The 24,459-nt window shown below is 43.4% G+C and overlaps 1 protein-coding gene across 1 annotated transcript; it reads right to left on the reverse strand.

The window, feature by feature from the left end:
• Positions 1-1,024: 1,024 nt before the first annotated feature.
• On the reverse strand, positions 1,025-23,606 carry NIBAN3 (niban apoptosis regulator 3). The gene is made up of 14 exons (XM_034792687.1): positions 23,475-23,606; positions 15,577-15,707; positions 13,868-13,999; positions 13,305-13,419; positions 12,045-12,212; positions 11,358-11,473; positions 11,160-11,264; positions 10,413-10,575; positions 9,810-9,997; positions 8,784-8,942; positions 8,358-8,474; positions 8,019-8,126; positions 6,932-7,043; positions 1,025-4,412 (listed from the first exon to the last, which is right to left on the reverse strand). Exons 1-14 carry the CDS (start codon positions 23,527-23,529, stop codon positions 2,839-2,841), a joined length of 3,243 nt encoding a protein of 1,080 aa, XP_034648578.1. The 5' UTR covers positions 23,530-23,606; the 3' UTR covers positions 1,025-2,838.
• Positions 23,607-24,459: the final 853 nt, after the last annotated feature.

The raw sequence follows: 24,459 nt of genomic DNA on the forward strand, positions 1-24,459 counted from the left end.
AGCTCTACTTTTCCTGTTTTTAACAAGTGTTCAGTTCAACACAGTCCTTGAATCATATTGAGTTGGCCTAGTATGTTTGCACTAATTTAGTGTCTGTCTGCCTTCTGTACTTTTCCCATCACCACTTCTTATAGGTTATTGAAACATGTTATGAACTTCTACATACTTTTTACAGTTGAGTTCACACCTTGGCTAAATTTGTAGGCTCAATTATTTCAACAGTGCATATATATTAAAAAAATTCCAAAACAAAATTCCACTGCACACACTTTTCCCCCCGGGGGGAGAGGGAGAGAACACAAACGTGACAGATGTTAATCACATCACTTAATCCACTACCAAATGTGCTCATACTATGAAGCTTAATCAATACCATGAATAACTCTATACCATCTTCCCTCATATTTAATGCCAGACAGGAAACATGACAGACATAGGCTGCTGGTTAAAGAGTGGTCTTTATTTCCTGGCCCCCATCTTGTGGCAGGAGAGAGGGTTGCAAGAAGTAAAATCATCATGTGGTCAAGGTCAGTATCAGCTGACAACAGTGGCTAATGTAACATTTTCTCTTTAAAAATATACAGCACAAATGCAATATCATCCAAAACCAACCACCATCACTCACTAGTGCAACCAATTCAAACTGGAAAACAGGTGTTTTGAACAAGAAGTAAGGCATAAATTTCAGTTTCCTACAAATGGACCTTGTGGAATTGTACAAAACCTGTACTGAAGAGAATGAATAACTAGGTTAGCACTGTCTTAAAATGGTTTCAATAAGACCAAATTTCAAAGTGCAGGATGTGAACTGAATGCGGTTAGTAAAGTAATTCCAACCTAAAATCCTGTGATAGGTTTGATTCTTATCAATCATTGCAGCTTCAGTACATGGAAAATCTTTAGTATCATTTGATTAGCAGTTAAGAGCAGGGCCGGCTCCAGGCACCAGCTTCTCAAGCAGGTGCTTGGGGCGGCCGCTCCGGAGAGGGGCAGCACGTCCAGGTATTCGGTGGCAATTCGGCGGACAGTCCCTCACTGCCGCTCGGAGAGAAGGACCTCCCGCCGAATTGCCGCCGCAGATCACGATCGCGGCTTGTTTTGTTTTGTTTTGGCTGCTTGGGGCAGCCAAAACCCTGGAGCCGGCCCTGTTAAGAATCATCTCAGTGGGGGTGGATGCACAAGAAATTGTGTTTATGAAATACAGAAACATGAATACATTTGTTCTCTTTTTGAAAACCACAAAATTATGAAGTGACAGTTTTGTAAACACCACACTTTGAATGTTAATAGGTTTATTCAAATAACTACACCAGATTACATATTTTACATCACTATCTAATGATATTAGTACTTAACTGTAAACACCTGTTGGTATAAGATACATAGGCTTTTATGGATTAAATAATAAGCCATATATTGTAATAAAAACTTTAAAAGTATGACAGCATGGTGGGGATTAGAAAAAGACAACACTAGATAGAGTTCCCTTCTCTTAGCAAATTACAGGTCAGCATGAGGCATGAACATTATTAAAAATTCACTAAAAGGTTTTTACATATCTGAAGTTTTAAATTAGTAGCTTCTATTTTGGGGTGAAGTTTTACACATAAAACAGATATTACCTCTGTTACGCAACCATTCCAATGAACTTCAGGTTCTGAGGGTCACTCCAGCTTAGCAAACACATAATAAATGGATTAAATAGGTATCCTTGTGCCACTGTAAGAAAGTCTCCTTGAGCCTTATTACACAATGGGCCCAATCCTGCTCATTGAACTCCATGAGTTGTTAATTTCAACAGCAGCGGGGTTGGGCCCAAAATATCAGTGATGACACCACTTCACTGTCTTCCCCTACTATAACTGCCTTGGAAGAAACAAGTATAAAGAAGCTAGATACAGTGGAGCAGATTTTTTGTTTTGAGTTTATGCTTGGCAATGCATAATGTGGGGCCCCACTTCTCCACCTGAGCATGGCTGTAACCGAAGCACACTCCAGCTACTCCTCTTCCATTCCTCATAACCTCCATCCTCCCTACTGCACTGGGGGCTCCAAGGAGGGTGACAGGATCTGACTGTGTCAGCTCTGTACTCGCAGGAAGCCCCAAGTTAGCAGAATGGGTCTAGGCTTCACTCTCTTTGCACTGTCTGAGAGAGTAACAGGACAGAAACTGTATCAGTGTATGCTGTTTGAAGAAACTGGGAAGGTTTTATTAGTGATGTCTTCATAGCTGCAGAATTTCTTTTCTTTCTCTCTGAAACACTGTTCCAGGACATCAATACCATGAGATAACCACAGAATACTGTATTGTGTACACACCCTGACTTGAAGACCCCTTACAAACACCTTCAGTATTATCACTTACTAATAGAATGAAAAGCCACACCGGGACGAAGGGCAGAAAGGTGAGAATTAAGAGCATGGGGGTATTAAGATACACTATATGATATGCATAAATATTACATGTCTTACATAAATGTTCACAAAGGAGCAGTTCATTCCTTTCCAATCCCTCAGCTTTTGCTCAGTTTTCTGCTCTGAGAAGCCAGACCAATTCCAGTTCTTTCAGTTCACATTCATAAGGCCTTGAGACTGAAAATCTCTGCATCTCCCACTAAGTCTTGGTCAGTGCTGCTGAACCGCCTGTGATAACCTGCAACTGCCATGCAACTGGCAGCCCCTTTATAGCCTCAGTTGCCTTGACACTCTCCATTATTTGCTAATATAGGGATATGAAGCATTCATCATTGTATCAGGAAAGTTGAAGGTGTGTATTAAGCTTTGTCGTCTCTCTGCTCCATGATGGTCAATGTCAGTTGGATCTTGCTCCTTGTACTTCTATTTCAGAGGTTCAGTTTGTTGACAACCACTTCCCTGATCTCTGTTGTCTTCGAGATCCATTTCCAGCAGATCTGTTTGGAAGATTTCCATTTCGATAGCTATGGATAGACACTCTAGAAAAACAGTCTTGTCTATCTCATTAAAGTCTGCCTCTGTCATCTCCTCCTTGTTCATTTCCTGTTGGGACTGCAATGTCTGGCAGGTTACTTGATTAGATTCTTCTTGGTGCCCAGGGACAGGACCCTCATGCTCATGTTCGTATCTCAGGCTTCCAGTGAGTAAAAAGGGAGCAGACTTACCTTCAGCCAGTCCACCTGCATGCCTATGCCCCTTGAATTCCTCATGAACATTGTGCCCTAGCTCCAGCTGACAGATCTTTCTTTCCAGATCCTCCGCAGGAACCAACTTTTGGACATGTAATTCTGTGATCATTTCATCACCATGTTCCTGAAGTCGGTGTGTCCAAGTGGCATCCCTCATTTCTTTCACAGAAAATGGACAGTGAGAGATCATTTGCCCATTGCAAGCTTCCTCCACCCTGCATTTGCCTTCACACACTGATACTGTTTGCATTTCCCAACTACTCCGATTTTCTCCTAACTTGTCTCCATCCCACTCAATTGATGCCACATGATTTGTTGCTGATCTTTGTAATTTTCCCTCTGTTAAACCTCCGTTGTCCCTATATGTATCTCTGTCCAAATCCATAACCTGGAATGAATTGGTATTAGGCCAACAGTTAGCCTGAGAGTTGTCAGAATTTGTACTGTCTGGGGTTGGACTCTGGTTCTTGGACATGTTTGTACTTGCAAAAAAAGTGTAGTTACAAGATTCCTCGCAGGGACCTTCTTGATCCTGCAATAACTCTCTGTATTTTTGGTTATTCTTACCACACTGTCCTGATCCTTTAATCCAAGCTGGATTTAACTCTAATTCTCCATCCTGCCCTTGACCTCCTTGCTCAAACACCGCCCTCCCCCATTCCTCTTCTATCTTCTCTACAGCAGCTTTGTCTACAGAATGTTCATTTATGATGTTCTGTGGCTCTTGTAGATCTTTGCTCCTTGCAAAAGGGTTCCATGATTTGTCATTACATTTGTTTTTATTTGGGTCTCCTGTGCACATATTGATTTCAGCCTCAGACACAACTACAGTCTTCTCTGCAACATGTCCTGCAGATTCAGTAATGCAGCTGCTTCGCATGTCTGGTTCCAAGGCCTTCTTGTGTCTCCAATTCCTACCATCAGGCAACACCCTCAAAGATTTTTCTGCTTCTTTATGGCAATGGGAAGTTACTGGGCAGATCTGCCCTTTGTCTGTGGGAGGATTTGCAGCCCCAGCTGAGCTTCCTTCATATTTCCATGCTTTCTTGTCTGAAGTGGTCTCACTGACTTGACAGGAGATGAGGTTCACGGTGTCTGATGTGGCATTACCACCCAAGGCTCCTGTCCTTATTTCAGAGTGGTCCTGGACTCTGTCCTGCTGCAGCAAGTTGTCCACGCTATCCAGAACACAGGAGAAGCTGTCACTGTAAAGATTATGTCTGTTTTGACTTGAAGCCTCTTTCAAGGCTGAAACAAAGAACAACAGAAAGTGAGAGAAAAATACCAAATCTTGCTTTGCTATCTATCCCTGCTCCCTCCCTACTGCATGTGTCTATATAGTCACGCTCCCTGTGCAGCACACACCCATACACTAATATTCTATCTGTCCTGTGTCATAGTTCTTATGAGCCCTTCTTGACATTTTTCTTTCCACAGGGGAAGCCAGGTTATCCCCAGCTCTAGTGTGGTAGCCAGGAGCAAGTCCCTGTGACTGCCCTGGAGGCTTTGAAAGCTCTGTCACATGCTCCATCTGGCTTATCCCCAACCAAAAACATATTTGAAGAGTTAAAAATGGCCTTTGGGGCTGGTTTGATCAGAGGAGCCAATGCAAGCAGATGGACAGGATGCCTGGCTTTAAAATGACCACATTAGCCATTTATCCTGAGCATAAAAGCTCTTTTGTTTTTAACACTTGAAAAGCAACTAACAACATGCAGTCCTGCAATGACATCACGACTGTAAAATGGGATTTTATTTCCACCACACTAGCCAGTGGGAAATGTTTGGGCTACAATCAGAGCGGGAAGAGAAAGAGAAGGCGGAGTCTGGCAGAAGTAAGATATTTCAACATAGGAATACTGGAATTTACCACAAACAACATATGGAAAGTCGTTTGAACAGAAAAGCATAAAGATGCCTATAGATGTGTGAGACCATACGAGCATTCCCATGCCAGAAGGCAACTGGCTCCCTGGTTATCTAGCAGTGAGTTTCAGCTGGCCTCACCAGCTCAGGTTTACTCCAACTCTTTATTGTTATAATATGTATCTAAAAGGTGTCATGTTATGTGTCATTGGAAAACCAATAACACTCTGATCACTAATATTCTTAAATGATGTTTGTAAGGTCAACCCACAAAAGATTATTCAGCTGTGCTGGAATTATGACTAAAATGTGTTTAAATCAGGCATGTCAGGGGGAGATGAAAAACAGTTTTTCCCCCAGACAGAGGAATGCGGTTCCACTTGTTTGAATGCATCTCCCATGTAAATTGAGCAAAGTGTGATCAATGAAAAGCACATTTGCATGCCAGGCAAACAAAACCATCAGAAGAGCAAGTAGGGGGGAATCATAATACTCAAAAACCAGTGGGAGAACACTTTAACCTGTCCGGTCATTCAATGTCAGACCTGCGGGTGGCTATCTTACAACAGAAAAACTTCAAAAACAGACTCCAACGAGAGACTGCTGAGCTGGAATTGATATGCAAACTAGACACAATCAACTCAGGATTGAATAAGGACTGGGAATGGCTGAGCCATTACAAACTTTGAATCTATCTCCCCTTGTAAGTATTCTCACACTTCTTATCAAACTGTCTGTACTGGGCTATCTTGATTATCACTTCAAAAGTTTTTTTTCCTCTTAATTAATTGGCCTCTCAGAGTTGGTAAGACAACTCCCACCTGTTTATGCTCTCTGTATGTGTGTATATATATATCTCCTCAATATTTATTCCACTCTATATGCATCCGAAGAAGTGGGCTGTAGTCCACGAAAGCTTATGCTCTAATAAATTTGTTAGTCTCTAAGGTGCCACAAGTACTCCTGTTCTTTTTAGGGGGGAAATGATCACTTAATTTCAACAGGGTCTGAAGACGACACCCCCAGGAAGACTTTCTGCCTCATGAAGCAGGGTCAATGAACTTTGAGAGAGACTTTTCAAAGGTTTACTGGACTACACAGAGAGGTGAAAAGAGCTCCAAAGTTATTCTTCACCTGAGAAGACAAGGAAAACCAGCACCTTGGAGACTGTGGGGATCATGACTAAGAACTAGTCAGCTGTTGCAGGAAAAGGAAGACTGGTGAGGAAATTACCTTGAACAAAGACCGTAGCTTATTAAGATAGGTCTTCGCCATTAGAAAGTGTAGTTTTACTTGTGTTTGTTTGCAACTGTTTTCTGTCTTTATCCCTGATACTTGAACACTCTTAAAACCTCTCTCTTTTTGATTGAATAAACTTATTTACTCTTTACCAGCCCAACCCAGTGCTTCGGCTGAACTGAAGTGATTGTTAACTCAAGTCAAGATAACCAGCTGTTGTTTCTGTCTTTTTAAAAGAGTCTTGAGTGTTTCATGAGGGGGCTGGACATTGCAGGGATACAGTTTGCAGAAAATTGTGAATGGGGGGCAGGGTGTTGGGGTCACTCTGCAAACACTAAATGTCTGGTGCAAGCAGGGTGTGGCCTACATGCTTGTAAGGCTGGCTGTTGGCGTCAGAGCTGTGAGACACAGCAACCCAGCATTTAAGGCACCCAAATTTCCAAGGCAGGTGGTGACAACCCATTATTGGTCTGGACTGAACCCCAAAACATCACAAAAAGCTTTAATAAAAAACCCCAACAGCAGTCAACAGAGGGGAAGTTACAGGCCTGGCAACTGTAAACATTTTTGGTCAGGATAATCTGTCCTCTCTTTAGCAGAGGATAAGGACCTAACAGTGCTGACTTTGGCCTGTTTTAGGATGGAACACAGTTTCTACTCACCTTTGGTGACTGCCTGCTGCAAAACAGCCAGAACCATTTCTTCATAAATATTTTCAACATTGATGATGCCACTGAAGTCAGCAAACACGTAATTTTCATACTTGGGCAGCTCCTTCCAAAGGAGGTAGAAGAGAGGGAAATTAGCCAGCGTCAGTTACAGATGCACCTCACACACAGATAGGCAGGGCCAGCCTTGGATTACAGAGCACTTGAAGTGAGCCAAAATATGGTGTTCTGTCCTCACCTCAGAATAAACAGTCACCTGAAATTCCAATGGCAGCCTGTAGCTTCTGGCACCTGAACTGCCTGTTCAACCTTTAATGTTGGTCTTGCACAACATTGTGTGTGTGTTTACAGGTTCAGAAGGAAAGTGGAGCCTCATGGTTAAACAGCCAGAATGGAAAGTGTTCACTGGAATTAGTTCAAACTCCCCAGAAGTCTGGGGGAAAGTTAACCAAGTTTCGGATCAAGCTTCCCAGACTCCTGATCACTAGAGACAAAGTTTAAATCTCTTCAGGATATAGTGCCCTCTACCACCAATAGCCCACTGACATGCACCAGGACTACCTTCAAAGGGAGTCAATCTTAACCATTGTCCTGGTACAAGGTACTGAGTTAGGGTGGTGAGCAGTGCAGAAAAATGATAAAATGGAAGGGGAAATTTTGGGGAAACATTTACATGGCAGTAAGAGTCATTATGTGAACTAGAAGTAGATTCATGGTCCTCTGGAAGGAGTTTATTGGCTGTCTGGTGAGAGTGGCCTGCATTTTGGTGGCACTGAAGAACCTGTAATATTGCTAAAGTCCTCTCCTGTCTTTGGAGTCACAGTCCAGCCCTGCCACTCTGGAAAGCTATAACAAAAGATCAGACTAAACGATCTAATGATCCCTTCTGGTCTTAAATTCTATGAAAGACACTGAGGGGAAGGGGATTCTCCTATCAGCCCACTGAAGTTTACTGGGTTAGCAAACCTTTTCTGAAGAATAAAATGGAATAGTTTGATAAGATAAAATCAGCTTGTATGAGTGCCATCAGTTCATTTATGGGGTTTGGGTCCCTTCACCTTCATTCAGAATCAGGCCTCACCAGTTTACATCTAGGCTCCAGATTCTTCAGCAGAAAGGGAAGAAAGATCTGAACCAGCCACTCTTGTGCAAACTGCTTCCTGGTGGAACTGCTGTCATAGTCAAATTTCTGAAAACCAACCACAACCAAATTGAAAAAGGAATCAGCGCAACAGTCAGGAAACTTCCCCACAACAACTTCTGCATCTATCCACCTAGAGCAGCTCAAGGACTGGGACATGTGAGGAACACAGTGTCCAAGGCAGCACAGAGAGCAGAAAAGCCAACAAGTGCAGAGAGAATATGATCCAACGAAATAGGACTTTACACAAACAGAAGGTAAGAACATCACACATCTTACCTTCAGCACACGAGTTTTGATCTTTTCCAGAGTCTGTGTGATTTGGCTGTGGTTAGTTGCCAAGCTCAGATGTTGCTCTGAAAGCTGGTGGAATGTATGGACCGAATTCTGCATTAGCTACAAAAGAAAAAATCATCAGATGAGTAGGGGAGCCAGCACATTCAGAGACCATAGTCAGGACTCAGTTCCACATCTTCAGCAGCCACCCTCTGGATAATGCTGCCTGCTTTCTCTCTAAGATTGGTTAAATAATCCCTTCATACCCTGCTGATGCCCAAGGGAAAAAGCAGACCCCACACAAAATAAAGGTAAAAATAGATCAGCTCAGAGCTGAACACACAGGGAACGAATGCACTACCCCTCCCCTTCACCTCCACTAAGAGGCTGGCTCACCCCAGTCTGTTCTCTCAAAGTATCACCACTTACCTGCTGCATGAGGTTTTGGGCTCGGAGGACTAAACTTGCCACACCATGAAAGCCAAATTTCTCCTTCAGTCCTTGCAGACTGTCTTTGTAGAGATTAGCCTTCTCGTAACATGGCTCCATGAATCCAGGTTTCCAGGGCATTTCCCCAAGTGTGAGAACCTGCATCAGACCAGTAGTCAGCTAGTTAAGGTCTGTACAGTGCCTAGAGGCAGTGAAAGCCTACGTAAATGCTAAGAATTAATATTATATGGGAAAGGATCTGAGATAAAGCCATTATTCATGCACAAGCAATGTAAAACTGAAAAGAAGGCATCTCTTTGCAGAAGGACATTGACTACTTGTCTCTGGAGCCATGTTTGTCCCACAAAACCTGTTTATGGGTGATCCATGAACTGGCAGTGGAATACCCGAGCAGACTCAGACAAGTTCAGATGCCATATTCTTGTCTAACAAAGTTGCCTCTCTTTATCAAGCTGCCTCTGTGGTGTAGTCAGATTCAAAACAGCATGTGGAACTGACCTGAATGAACTGCACTGTGCCGTTACAACAGCAGCTAGGTGAAAGTTACAAGAGCTCACCATCTGCAAAATTCAGGGCATAATCTCCTCTCTAGCTGGGGGCCAGGGAAACTTTTCCTCCCATTGTACAGTTCTGCACAATTTAGATACATCACTGTGATGAGATTACAAGTATTCTACATTGGTTACTGTTGGAGGCAGGATCCTGGAGCTGGTGGATCACTGGTGTTCTGGGGTCTATGGGATAGATGGAATTAAGTGGCCATCCACAATACTGAAAGTGGACGTGTAATGTGGTCTCCAGGGGAATAAGACAAAATGGTCCCTCTGTCATATCATCTACACCACTACCTCGACATAACACGATAAAGCAGTGCTCCGGGGGGGCAGGGCTGCGCACTCCGGTGGATCAAAGCAAGTTCAATATAACACGGTTTCACATATAACGGGGTAAGATTTTTTGGCTCCCGAGGCCAACGTTATATCGAGGTAGAGGTGTATATCTTACCTCTTCCTGGAAGATGGTGCTAGGCAAACTCTGCACATGTCTGATCATCTCATCAATTCTGTCTGTGAAGAGCGAACGCACCACGTCAAATCCTAAACTGATGGGGCGTATGAGCTCCTCCATCACACAGTCCAGGTCAGGCTCTACTCCTTGGCGACAGCAGGATTCCACTGGGTTCTGGATCACCGCTGCCAAGATAGAAACCCTTCAATTAGCCTGACAGAGTCACAGCGGAACTCAGGTTGCCCTGGATTAATTAGGCTCAAGAAGAAGACTGCAGGGTCTTGGAATGTGAAATACTCATCCATCCACCTATCCTTTATTTCTGGTGTACCCATTCCCGCAGTTTCTATGAATTTAGGGTATCCATCACAATAGCATCTAATCATAAATACAGTAATCAAGATTCACATAGCATTGTCTAAAACGGTAAGACATAATGAACTCATTCCCAATCCAACCTTTCCAGTGGCAGATAATGCTGCACACGCTACTTAGAATTTCAAATACAATTGAGAGAGTTAGAATTCTAAAGCAAAGTAATTCCTGTGGATTAACAGAAGAGAACCAAACACCCCATCCCTTCACCCCCTTTCCTCTCACCTTGGAGTTTTATAGATATCTGATCCTTTAAAATCAGCATCTGATCCAGATCAGGGCGAATCTTCTTTTCCAATTGAATGTGGATTTTATCATTCTCCCTCTGAAAATCCAGAAATTCGCTGGAGACCTGGCTGAGGACCAATGTATAAACCTCCTCTAGGAACTGACCACCCACAGCAGGGACCAGATCAGCAAAAGGGGAGGAGAAAACAGGGAAAAAGTAAGAGGCATCATACAGGCCATGTGCAGAGATCAGGAGAAGTTTCTGGTGGTGCTGCTGGGTGCAGAGTCCTTGTCAGGTTACTCTGCTTGTAGCGGATTAGCGCACTGTCTTCTACCTATATTACATCTGTAAACATGGGGCTCTAATTGACTCATGCAGAGCCATCTGACCCAACTCAAAGGCCAGTCCAATCACTCCTGGGGCATCATTTACTTGGTAGCTACATGTAGCTATAGATAGCAGGACGCTCTTCACTCCCCACAAATACCCCATTTAAATTTTGCACAACACAGTACATCAAAGGCAGCAGTTTCACAGGAAACATGAAAGGCAGAGGCTGTAGGTTGGATTTTGAGAGCAGTAGCTAATGGAGTTGTTCTTTGCGGCAGACAAATAAACACAAAGTACAAACTCCTAATGTGCTCTCCGCAACCAGAGTCTAAAAAGTTAGCTGAGTGTCACTCGTTAGTTCCTGAAACATCACTGTTTGGGTTTCAGATGTAAGCACTGCTCTGTGGACTTACTTGGCACCAGGTCTGTTTCTTCCTGCTTTCTGACCCTTTGAGATTTGGGGGGACCTGAGACTGCAGCACTGGAAGCAAATCCTCCATCAGCACATTACTGAGAATCTAAACCCAAAGAAAAAGACCATCTTCACCAAGTTACCAGCACAGAGCATGCATTAAATACTCCAGCTTTGGAATGCTCAGCACTTTACAAACCTCAGGCTCTGTTCCCAGGAGGAGATCCCCTGCTCCGTAACTACCTTTCTCTTGCCTGTAAAATCGCACAGCTTCCAGGAAAGCCTCTACTTCAAAGGAGTCCTGTCTCTGTAAAACTGAATCCAAAATACCAGTTAGTCCCAGCAACATTTAGCTGAGGTTAATCAGAAAAGTCCAATCCACTCTTAGCACACTCAAATCTGGCTACATGTAACTAAGATTGCTGATTACAAGCAGTGCTTACTTAAATGCTATGGCAATAAGTACTATATAAAACCTGTGATAGAGACTAACATTACACTAACAACAAAGAAGGGGGAAGAACCTCTGGAAATTTCTGTGGATCTGAGTGCACCAGCCTCTCCCTTTAAAGAAATGAAAGCCTAACTGCCTGAACTTGCTCAAATTAAAAATCATAAATTCAATCCAGGGAAGAATGAAAAATGTAGGAAATTTTCACACTCCTTGGACTTTCATCAGTATCACATGCGTATCTGATTCAGAAACCCAAGAGTCTACAGTGGTCCTCGGGATTTCACTGGGCCCTCAATTCACAGGTGATGCCTCACTGAATGGACTCCATACAATTTTAGGAAAGGATCCTCATGTCAGTAGCGAACTCCTGCTGTCAGCCCCATTTGCAGATGTTGCCTCAGGTCTAGTAATGCAGGCACTTCCAGGTGTTACCTGTGCTGCAAAATCGGATCCCATCTCGAAGGACAGATTTCCAGGTGTGCTGGGATTTTGCAGAGTTTGTGCAAAAACAGAAGGACTTTCGGAACGGATGATAAAGGAACAGCAGAAACTCTTCTGGAGGCCCATTTAAGGGGTCTTGGTCTCGGTGGGTGTAGTCAACTTGAAAAGAAAAGTACAGAACATGCTTGCAACAATGAGTTAGAATTGACTGTTTCTAGAAATACTGTGTAATGTCTCCACAGCTCTTAATGATCCTAATGTCTCTCACTCACAGTTGCCATTTTACTGCTGACAGACACCTGAGCACCAGCAACTTCTAAGACGTCAAAGGGAACTACATGTGATCAGTACCTGCTAAGATTCGGCCCATAATTTGAGAAATTTGAATGCACTGACTCAGGCTGGAGACTTGCACAGTCACTTTAAGGCATGTTCATTTTTCTAGTTAGTATTTACTAGAAAATATTGTGCCAAAATTATACACTAAGGATTTTTTCTATTCTGCCGTTAAAATCTGTTCTGTTCTGAAAGTGATTATTGAAGTCTCACTTCCTTTCTTCAGCAGACAGGAAAGATTCCTGCTTCATTAGAAATTTTTAATGTGTATTGTATGAAATAAAAAGATCAGCATTTTACATATTGTTACAAATAGTTGGAACTTTTAGGGTAAATTGCCATTTTCTTTTCAGAGCTGGCAAGTAGCACTGAGAAATGGAACAGAGCAGCTGTCTCAAACGAGTCCAGGGATTGGCAACATCTTTCTGCATCTGCTTCTAATTTCATGTCACTTCACCATGAAACCTGGGTTCTTCATCTGGCTGAATAAAGCCCTGTAACCCACCAACAGTACTAAATGTACTCCTTCAAAGAGAGAAAAAGGAGGGATAGAACAGCGTGGCAAAAAGGAAACAGGTTTAAACAGCACGAGGTCCTGAAAACCTTGTGTTTGAGAGACATCAGTATGTTCAGTTTATTTTGTGGTCTCTAGCTTTGAACAGTACAACAGCCCCATGAGCAATGGGGTTTCTGCCTATGTATAATCAATATTCTTCTTTCTATGTTAGACTTTGCCATGCTTACAACGAAAAAGAGAAAGTCCAGAATTCAGAAATGGAGCCTTTCTATTTAGAGCTGGTGTTGCTGAAGAGTTCTTGAAGTTGCTGTTCTGTATAATGCTGTGAGGGACCAGTAAGACTCTGTTCCCTTCTGGGTCGCGGCACATTTCTCAAACAGGGCACATCACAGACTTACCTACTAATCCTTGGCAGAGACTGTCAATCAGCCTGTTGTATTCGCTCAGTGAGGTCACCAGCAAGTATCCGGACAGGGTGGTGGATCCTCTGGGCTTATATCCTTTCCCCTGGGCCTGGAAAAGAAATCCAGACAGAACTATCTTAATGAGGGCTCAAGGTCAAAACTCCTCTCACACACCTTGCTGCTAGTATTTAGGGTCTGAGTGACTGACAGCAAATCTCTCTCTCTAAACTTCACACATTGAAAGCATACAGCCACCTCTGGAGGTGGAATTCAGTAGCTGTTTAATAAACACCACGCATTCATTTTGGAGAGGAAATGAAGGAGGAGAATGTAACCCTATAAGCCAGAAGGAGGAATTTTAGTGGGGGGTGGGGAAGAACATAACTTTCCAGAACAGTGGGACAAACTGTCCCTTGAGAAGGAGAACCCATGTTCAGATGTCTGGGTGTACATGTGTCCGCAGGAAAAACATCTAAATGGGGTAACAGTATGTTTAATCCATATACATTTTACAGCCCATAAAGTGGGGATAAAAGCAGCTGAAGCAGCACATTTACCTCTTTACTATCAAACCACTCCAGGGTACAGTTTCCCAGCAAAATGAAATAACTCTTCTTCCACTTGCAGGTGTCCCCATTATACTGCGTCAGGAATCCCTCATGCAGAAGAGCGTCAGGTGGCTTCTGGAGCTGGGAATGGATAAGAAAGGACAGGAAAGAAGTCCCAGTGAAAGTGCAGATGCAATTGTAAACTCTTTGGGACAGAGATCATGTCATCTGCGTCTATGCAGTGCTTAGCACAAGGGGACCCTGACTGGGGCCTGTGGCTGCTACCACAATATAAATAATGAGACAACTGAATGAGGACATCTAGCGGACACTGAAAGCAAATAAAACACCTACAACAACACACCCTGTAATTACAGTAACAGTAGCTCTCTGAAGAGGACTTACAAGGTCTTTCAGTCTACCCAGAGGAGAGGTCACAGTTTATCAGCTCCATCTACGTATATAAAATTATAAAACTATATGTAGTATGGAATTGCAGTGTTATAGCTGTGTTCATCCCAGGATTATTAGAGACACATGCAGAGGTGTTAACAGCCCACTTCACCATGAATGGTCTCTTGCAACATGTGTTAACTCCTTATGCTTAACAATCTGTTCCACCTTGTATTTATCTGTGATGCTCTGAGTACCTTTCCCAGACCTGAAGAAGAGCTCTGTGTAAGCTTGAAAGCTTCTCTTTTTCACCAGAAGAAGTAGGTCTAGTAAAAATCTCACCCACCTTATTTCTTTATGGAATGAAAGATAGCATGAGCAAGTAACAGTGAGTGGCAATTTTTAAACCTTTCTAGTGGCAGCAGAGCAGCAGTGAAGATTAGAACTTGGGAATTGCCACCTCCTATTCCCAGGCTTGGGCCACCAGGATGTGTATCCTCACACTTGATTCATTCAGCAACACACACAATTATGTGTCAGAAATTAATAGCACTGGAGCCCTAAAGAACCTCAAGATGCTAGAGAGAATGAGGGAGGAAGGCAAAGTTGTCTTCAGATCAGGGAGAAGGCAACAGCTCAGGGGTGTGTGGGAAAAAAAATCTCTGAGAACACTAGCTACAGCCATACATTGCCCTCTCTCCAAGCTCACAGCTCCGACAGGAGTCAGCAGGGATCAGTGAGAGAAGGAGAAAGAGGGGGTGGTGTGCAGGAAGAGAAGGTAAATTTGAATTATCTGAAACTTTAGTCAGTCCCTCAAAAGTGAACGGAGCCATGCCACCACTGGCCTCTGACATGCAGAAACTGCCCCCCCCCCCCCACACACACCAACTACTGCTATCTGCATTTTAAAATATATCCCTACAGACCTATTTCCAGGACACGAGAAGCCAAAGAAGCCCCTATTGTTAAGTCCACTCTATATGCATCCGAAGAAGTGGGCTGTAGTCCATGAAAGCTTATGCTCTAATACATTTGTTAGTCTCTAAGGTGCCACAAGTACTCCTGTTCTTTTTGCAGATACAGACTAACACGGCTGCTACTCTGAAACCTGTCATTATTGTTAAGTCAGCAATCCACACCCTAGCAAATAATTACATGAGACTGCTAGAGCCTAGAAAGAAGCAGTTGTAGTTTCGACATTACAGCAATTGCTAAGAGAACGTTTGTTTCTGGGGGAATGGAGCCATGAAAAGGACACTGGTGCCTTTTCATCTGGGAGAACCCAGTAGGGGCAGTGTGTCATGTACAGGAGGTGTGAGACTTACTTTGCTCTGCAGCAGCTGTAGAGCAGGTTTGCCTTGCGGATCCAGCTCCTTTGAGACCCGTCTCAGAAAGGTGGTTGCAAGTTGCCTCTGATAATAGGGCATGAAATTCTTCACTGTGGCATCAGTTCGACCTGGGGAATGAGAACAGAGATGACCATGGTGTTTCAGTGCTCTCCCAAGGGAGGTGATGCAGGCTTCTGTGTCTAATTAGCATTGTTCCCTCAACCAATAGCTTGTGAATTACCAGTGTGGGCCCCCAAGGATGAGGCCAACAAGTTCAGATCAGATCCAAACCTCTCCAAAGTTCATGAGCACCCCTATGTGGAAGTTCTAATCTGGGCTCTCTCTACACATATTCCAGACTCATAGGATCACTGTAAGGCTACCACCAGATTCTAACAGCAACTAATGCTCATCAGAGGAGGAATCAGAATAAACAACATGCAGATAGACAATGCTGGGGAACTCTGACTTTAAAAGTGCCTAGGAGGTGCACGCTATGGGCCTTTATGTCCCTCTCTTCGCTGATGAGTACAGTGTGCCTACCAAACATAAGGGGGAGCATGTTCAGCTGGCATGGGGGAAGGAAATTTGTCACTCTGCAGTGACCTCTGCAGCTAAGCAAGGAGCAGCAGCACTGATAGGTTCTGACAAGAAAGTCCATCTAACCTTCTTTGACCAAGGAACATTGACATGATGCAGGGTGTGCAGACGTGGGGCAGGAATCTACTTCCATTCAGGAATGGGGGGAGCACCACAAGAGAGGAGCCAGACTTGAGATATAAGATTTACTATAGCATCTCTGGGGTTATTACATTTATATTATGGTAGCACCCAAGAACCCCAGTTAAGATTGGGACCCCATGGTGGTAGATGTTGTACAAATGTAGAAAGGAGATGCTCCCTGCCCTGGCAGTAAGTTTCTTTTGGAAGAGTCTTGCCACTGCCCCACCAGTATCTAGTATGGGAAGAATCCGAAGGTTCTTTCCACCTACAGTCACGGATCATAATATAATTGCCAGACATTTTAGCTTCACACTGCCCTACGAGGTAGCTTAGTGTGATTTTGCACTGGGGAAACTGAAGCAGAGAAATATGAAGATACCTTCCCACGGTCAACTACAGCCTGGAGAACCTAGGTACCCCCACTGCCAGTTCCCTATTCTAACCACTAGATCACACTCTTGAACTGCTGTACTTCTACACTCTGGGAAGCAGAAGCCAACCAAAGCAGCCTGTGAAAATGGCAAACAGTGAAGCAGTAGGAAGATGGCTCTGAATGTCAGAGGGTCTGATGCAATTAAAAGATAAAAGATTCCTACGTGCCATTGCTTCTCCAAACAGATTCTCTCCATAGTCTAGAAGGGGAGATTAAAACGAGACAGCAAATTCACTATTAACTGAGGAGCTGTTGAAAGGTCATGCCTGCATTCTATTGTGACCTCAGGCAAAGCTGACAATGCTGCCACAGTATGAATTTCTGAAGATTTCCTGTGATACATTCCCCAGCCCACCCCCTTTAGCCTGGAGACTCATGAAGAGGCAGAGAGAAAAATGTGGCTCAAACAGTGAGTGGGGAAAAAAGAATGACAAAAGTATAAAAACAAGACATTTCCCAACTCACTCACTCACTCACACACACGACCATTTATATAGGAGGGGGACAAGAGAAGGCTCTCAGAGGCCCTTCTCACTGTCAAACTAATTCTGTGTGTTTGCCTGCATATTCTAATGCCTTTGAACTGTTGGCGGATTTACTATGGAAAAGAAAAGTAATCAAACCCTAAATTAGATTTTGTGTTTCACAGCCCAAATGTGAGCTCAGTGAGCACTCAGCCAGCATTAGTAGCTTTCCAAAAATTCAGAACAAGTTGTGGGATGTGCTCATACTGACCGCTGGAAAAGTCTGCCAGCTTCTGGGAGGAAGACAATGTATGCTACTACACTACCCTCTTTATGGAGTCCTGGATTAAATTTGATGGTACCAATAAAGCTGCTTAAATGGACCTGAGGGTGGAATTTCCAGTAAAGCCAATGATTGCAGTGGAGTTTTCAAGTTCCTTTTGCCACAGCTATTCCGCCAAAGCAACACAAACAGTTTTAGCTGGAGTAACCACATCTGTGACCCAGCACAGCTGACGACCGATGAACCTCCTTTTCCATCACCATGTACCATATGTATTGTCATCTGCACCCCTGCAAAATTAATGCAGACTGCTACCAAATCAGAATAGCAGCATTTTACAACTACTTTGCACAGCTGTAAATGACAACACAAGGTACAGGCAGGGGACAATCGTGTCCAACAGATGCAGGTCAGTTAAACAGACCTCTGCCCCACCCTCAACCTCAAATGCAAAAATATGAAAAGTGAGCACCTGAAATCAGAAGGGAAGAGCTTCAGACCACTGTACTGAGGCCAGCAAAATGGGCCTCAGGAAGGTGCTCTGAATAGTGCAAATAGTGCAACCACTTCCAAGGACGTAGGAAACTGAAGTCATATTTCTTATCAGACCAAATCATTGCAGCAAATCGCACAGAAAAATAGAAGCTGAGATTGAGTCCTCACTCACTCCAACAATTTATGGGAGGCCTCCTCATTTTTTAAAATTTCCTGTGGGCTCATTCACCCTGCCCATGGAGATATGATGCAACAGCAGAAATCTCACCAGAGGTTAGAAGGACATATCTGTGAGAACTCACTAACAAAGGGACTCATTGATAAATTGGAGAGGGTTCAGAGAAGAGCCATGATAATGGTGACGTATACCCCATAAGGCTTCATGGGAATATGCTTATGAATGTATATATGATATAACTGGAATATGTTTTATGCTACATATGCCATGTAACATATCTATGCAAAGGTTATGATCTACTGATTATATTCATCCTATTTGTATGCATGTGTCACTGTTGTATTCGAAGTTATGAATATTGGCTGTGTACCTGCTTGATTTCCAAGTAGTCTTAGTAAAGCATTTGGTCAGCTTCTTGAGAAAGGAATGTGCAAATTAAATGCCCAATCCAGAAACACTTAAAAGGACAATGAATCTTGGAAGGCTCTAATCCACTTAAGAAGTCTACTTAAGGACGTTCAGGGTAGCATGTAAACAATGGCTGCTGCCTGTAAAAACTGAGTCATGCATGGATATATGACTTGCCCATGTGACTCCAAAACTCCATCTTGGAGCTGGACTTTGCATAGGAGACAGGAGGGGGTCTCCACCCACAAGAGAAAGTCTATTTAAATCCCTGGGAGATCCCTCCATTTTGGTCTTCAGTTGGCTCAAGAGATAGCCTCTCCACCCCAAGGATACCTGAAAGAAACTGGAACAAAGGACAGTAACCAGAGGGAGTGTGAGTGATAGCTGGATCCAGACTAGAAGGAGACTAATCTGTAAAAGGAAGCTTACTGGAACTTCTGTGAGGGTGAGATTTTATTTGTATTCAGTTTTATTACTGTATTAGGCATAGACTTGCGTGTTTTATTTTATTTTCCTTGGTAATTCACTTTGTTCTGTCTGCTACTTGGAACCACTTAAATTCTACTTTCTGTATTTAATAAAATCACTTTTTACTTATTACTTAATCCAGAGTATGCATTAATACCTGAGTTTTATATAGGGTAAAACGTATTTATTTGGGGTTCGGACCCCATTGGGAGTTGAGCATCTGAGTGTTAAAGACAGGAACACTTCTCAAGTTGCTTTCAGTTAAGTCTGCAGCTTTGGGGCACATGGTTCAGACCCTGCGTCTGTGTTGGCGCAGACTGGCGCGTCTGGCTCAGCAAGAAAGGGTGCTGGAGCCCCAAGCTAGCAGGGAAAGCAAGGGCAGAAGTAGTCTTGGCACATCAGTTGGCAGTTCCCAAGGGGGTTTCTGTGATCCAACCCATCACAATAATGATTTAAAGGATTAGAAAAAAATGCATTACAGTGACAGACTCAAAGAAAACAATCTATTTAGCTTAATGAAGAGATTAAGGGGTGACTTGATTACAGTCTATAAGTATAAGTATGGGGAACAAATATTTAATAATGAGCTCTTCAGTCTACCAGAGAAAAGTCTAACATGATCCAATGGCTGGAAGTTGAAGCTAGACAAATTCCGGCTGGCAATAAAGCATAAAACTTTAACAGTGAGAGGAATTAACCATTGGAACAATTTACCAAGAGTCGTAGTAGATTCTCCACATTGACAATTTGTAAATCAAGATCTGCTCAAAGAATTATTTTGGGGAAGTTCTATGGCCTGTTTTATAGGGGGTCAGATGATTATCACAATGGCCTTAGAATCTATACATCTATGAATGTGCTAGTGTTTAGTGAAACCATAATAAATACCTAAGGATAGTCATGTCTCTCTTATAAGCCTCTCTCACCTGACCTAGAAACTCTGTACATGAATTGGCAGCAGTGCCTAATGATCTAGATAGAGATTATGAACTAGTCTCGTCTCCCTGGCCAAGAGTTCAGCAATGCCTGCTGATGTGCTGTGACGAACTGGGACTGTTCTTACTGTGGTCTTTGAATGCTAAATGGGGAGTGTTGGCCTGGGAAGGTTGCAGGGGAGTTTTGCTGGGACTGTCTGCTTTGGGGATGGGAGACTTTCCTTGAAGGAAGATACCTGAGCATGTAACATGAGAACCCAGGAAGGGGGTTGGAGGCCAGGTGACACCTCTGCCCTGAAAACTGGACAAAGGGTGGAGGAGAAGCCGGGGGGAGGCTCAGTGAGATGGCTGGAGGGAGTTTCAGTTTGGAGCTGGCTGGGGAAATGGAGAGGAGCCCAGATGGGTGCTCGGGCTTCTCAACGGGGCTGTGGTGTCCCTGGGGCTCAAAGATGGACCTAACTAAGGGGGCCCTGTTGTCTGTACCTGCAAGACCTGTCTTGGACTGTGTTCCTGTCATCTAAATAAACCTTCTGCTTTACTGGCTGGCTGAGTGTCATGGTGAATTGCAGGAAGCTGGGGGTGCAGGGCCTTGTCTCCCTCACACTCCGTGCAATCTGCAAACATACCCTATGTAACAGATACACAAGTTAATTAAAGTTGGGACCCAGGAGGGTATTCAACCTGTTGTGGAGCAAAAGGCATCTCCTGTTCTTATTCCCTGCCTGCACTGGATGATTTTCCCATTTTACTTGTTTAACCTTGTAAGGTCCCTGGAAAATGGCTATGAGCCATGCAGTAACCTACATTTTGTTTTCCCTGTGGCTCCACACAGTTATCACCAGGATGATGGTGGCTATGGATAATATTTTGAAGTAAACCACGACGGGCTAATTTCAGAATAAACTAGATAAAGGGTACTGGGGGATGCTGGGCACTGAACCTGCATTGAAGTTACTGGGAGTGACAGGTGCTCAACATCTCCCAGCAAACTCCCCAGCAAAACAAAAGCCACTGAGTACATCCAAGTGATTTTAAACAGAGACTGTAGCTCCTGCAGTGCCACTGGAAGTCAGTCAGTGAGAGGGCAAGCAAGGTATCCAGTCTACAGTCTATGCTAGCCAGCGTTGCTGGCCTGACAGAAAAAGAACAGGGCTCCATGACAGGTGAATTTAAGCCAGCAACTTCAGCTGTTTAATCCACACTGCAACTCTGCTGTCAGACTTAGAGGTGACTATTGACTAGATGGGAAAGGGATCCACTGAGGAAGACCGTGATCTCCATAAGTGAGGTGATGGAGGAATGATGTTTGAATGACAGAATCCTTTTAGAAAGAGGAGGCTACAGCCATGTCAGAGAAGGAACACCACCCCACAAGACAAACAACTTGGCTATAGCTGTCCCTGGTGTATCTAGGAAGGAGTTAATCAAATTGCATTAGGGGTATATTTTGCCCCTTGATGTTTGAGGAACATCCTGACATCTGGGTTTTTATATTAGGTAAATAATCATTATGGTGAATACCATCCTAGTCTCTTCAGATGACTTCTTTCTCTCTCTTGCTGTATCCTTCACTCACCTTCCACAAGCCAACGGAGGTTTTTAAAGTAGTTTGGATTAGATACACAAAACCAAAGTTCTGTCCAGCCATGGGCACTAAAGGTCCTGTGTGCAGTTTGCATGAGCCCAGGTATTAACAATAGTGTCCTGGCCAAACTGCAGCTCAGACCATTACACCTTGTTTGCTCAAACTCACTCAGGTAGGATCACAGAAATATAAAATGAGAAGAACAGATCCTCCAATACCTGCACCCTTACAATCACAGGCAGTTATATGGGATACTCCCACCTGGTCCTAATAGATGCTCCTTTTCAATGCTCCAGAGGGAACCAAATAACCCAAAGGTCCCTGTCAGGTCTTCTCTTTCTGTCCTAAGTTATTGTGTCTAGTTGTGCTGTGTGCTGTTAAACTCTGATTCTCAGTTTCCCCATCTGTAAAATAATAAAAGTAATTACTAACTTAGTACTAATACACCTCTACCCCAATATAACACGACCCGATATAACACGAATTCAGATATAACGCGGTAAAGCAGTGCTCGGGCGGAGGGGGGAGTTGCGCGCTCCCGAAGATCAAAGCAAGTTCGATATAACGTGGTTTAACCTATAACGCAGTAAGAATTTTTGGCTCCCGAGGACAGCATTATATCAGGGTAGAGGTGTAATACCAACCTTCCAAGGGAGTTATACAAGCCTACCTTACAGGGAGCTGAATGAATACTTAAAAAGCACTGTACGTTTAAAGCCAAGTATCATTACACTCTCACTTTGTTCACACATAGGTGCTTGTCCTGGCCCAGTGGTGAATGGATTTTTCTATATATAGTTTGTAAAACACTTTGGTGCTTGGAACACACCTGAAAGAGTCTCCAACATTACAGTAGAGAAATGGCCATGGGCAGAATAAGGCTGCAGCACAATTCTTGCACGATTAAAAATGTGGTTCCAGTTCCTGGCTACACTACAAGATGAAAGACTTTTCTGTCTTAGTTATATTGTAACCAGATTCTCTGACATCGTAGTTTTATAGTGTAGACAGGCCCTAAAAACAAAGTCGCTCAGATTACGACTTAGCTATTTTCAGACAAATTTTGCCCTTGTGAGCAGAGGCAAACTGGACTGATACCAGGATGGGAACCTTAGTGATTTGGTATCAGATACTCACATATGGTGCCAGGTTGTGATGTACAGCTGGAGCAATGTAGACAGATGTGATAACTTTATTGGTGCCTCTGTGCTCATAAAAGGCTCATCAATTCTGCTGGCAAGCATGGATTCTCGGCACCATATATTATAGTTTGGCAAAAATGCGAGTACTGATATTTAACTGATGGCCAGGCTCCAATTTTTGAATTCCCATATGACACTAAGACTCAAAAATTACGTTACAGAGGTTCACCTGTCATATCATGTCAAGTTAGATTTAACCACTGTGTAGAACATTGTTGATCCATATTTCTTTCCAGCTTAATGTCGTGATCAAATAAGCAACAGTTCAAACATGGTGGGAAGATCTTTTAACTATCCCTCCCAACATGGTTGTAGGATTTGTGCATTTTCATTCCTGGTTTGTTTTTTTAAACGTGATTGCACTTCTGAAAACAGGTGGAAAGTCTTTCCTTATTGTAGCAAATCTCTTTGCCATAAGCTTCGCTGCACAGAAGTCACAGTAAGTAGTAACCACTATATCTGAAAGATCTGTAACATAACTTGTTTGGGACATCTATGTTTCAACTTGCTGTTGTTCACTAGATGCATCTTGAACCCCCTTCTCCCATCCTCTTTGTATAGCATTCCTGCCCCAGGGATGGATTTATGGTAATCTACCATATCCCAATAACCTGCAGACACATCCACCTCAGATTACATGTTTATACATTGAACTAATTGTATAGTTTTATTTTTAAAAGGAACCATCACTCTGGAAATGGTAATCAAAGCTTTTCCTTACCTCTCAGGTACCTGCGCTGTCTTCCATCCAGTGGACTTGAATACCTTCCTCCCATCTTCCACTTTAGTATCTTGCCTGTTTCCAATGCTTCCAGTCAGAGTCCTGGGCAGAGAGGAGCTGCTTGGTAAAGTGATTTTTAGGCTCCAAGAGCAGCAGGGATTGTCTTTTTCTGTCACACTCGCCTTCAGATCATCAGCTCATAAATATTCAAATAATGTTTCTGTCTCAGAGCAGTCCCTGCACCCACACCCCTACACACAAACAGGCCTTAAAGGGGCAGCAGCACTCCGGTCCATGAACCCACACCCTGACACAGAAACAGGCCTCAAAATATCCCTAAACCTTTAATGTTAAAAGGGTTCCGGCTGTTCGGAGGCTCTATTTTTGTAAACCGTGTGGTGTCTTTTGTTTCTGTGCTTGATATAACCCACGCTCATACAGACTTCCTCCCTCTTGTAACAGAGTGGAACAAGCTCACAGAACATGGACATGATGGAACCTTGATTATACTGAAGAGTGAAAATCCCAGATTGATTCAATAAACAGCAAAGGGCAAATTGCAATTTCTGTCCTAGCAAATCCTCTGCTTACAGACCTGAATAAGAGCTCTGCATAAGCTTGAAAGCTCGTCTCTTTCACCATCAGAAATTGGTCCAAAAAAATTAAATAAATATATATATAACCTTACCCACCTTGTCTCCACTTACTATGAAGTAATGCTGTGCAAAGGAAACAAAAAAGGATTTCTCTATCAAAGCCCTATTGCACCAGAATTTGGATTACAGGTGCTAAAGAGTCAAGAGCTATAAACTAACAGGCTGTAATGAACTAATTTATCCACGGATGTCCTATGCCAGGGACAGGCAAACTTTTTGGCCTGAGGGCCGCATTGGATTTTGTAAATTGTATGGAGGGCTGGTTAAGGGATGGTGCTGGGGCCAGGCCCCCACCTCCTATCTGCCTGCCCCACCTCCCCCCCGGGACT

The sequence above is a fragment of the Trachemys scripta genome, chromosome 16, assembly GCF_013100865.1.
Source record: "Trachemys scripta elegans isolate TJP31775 chromosome 16, CAS_Tse_1.0, whole genome shotgun sequence".
NCBI lineage: Eukaryota > Metazoa > Chordata > Testudines > Emydidae > Trachemys > Trachemys scripta.

What these genes read in the sequence shown, in the direction of transcription:
- NIBAN3 (XM_034792687.1), bottom strand. Translation starts at nt 23,529, where the DNA reads ATGGGAGGAAGGTATTCAAGTCCACTGGATGGAAGACAGCGCAGGTAC. An exon ending in GATATCTATAAAACTCCAAG is followed by an intron (nt 9,998 to 10,412) that starts GTGAGAGGAAAG and finishes CTATCTTGGCAG; the next exon opens with CGGTGATCCAGAACCCAGTG. An exon ending in GCAGCAGGCAGTCACCAAAG is followed by an intron (nt 4,413 to 6,931) that starts GTGAGTAGAAAC and finishes TCTTTGTTTCAG; the next exon opens with CCTTGAAAGAGGCTTCAAGT.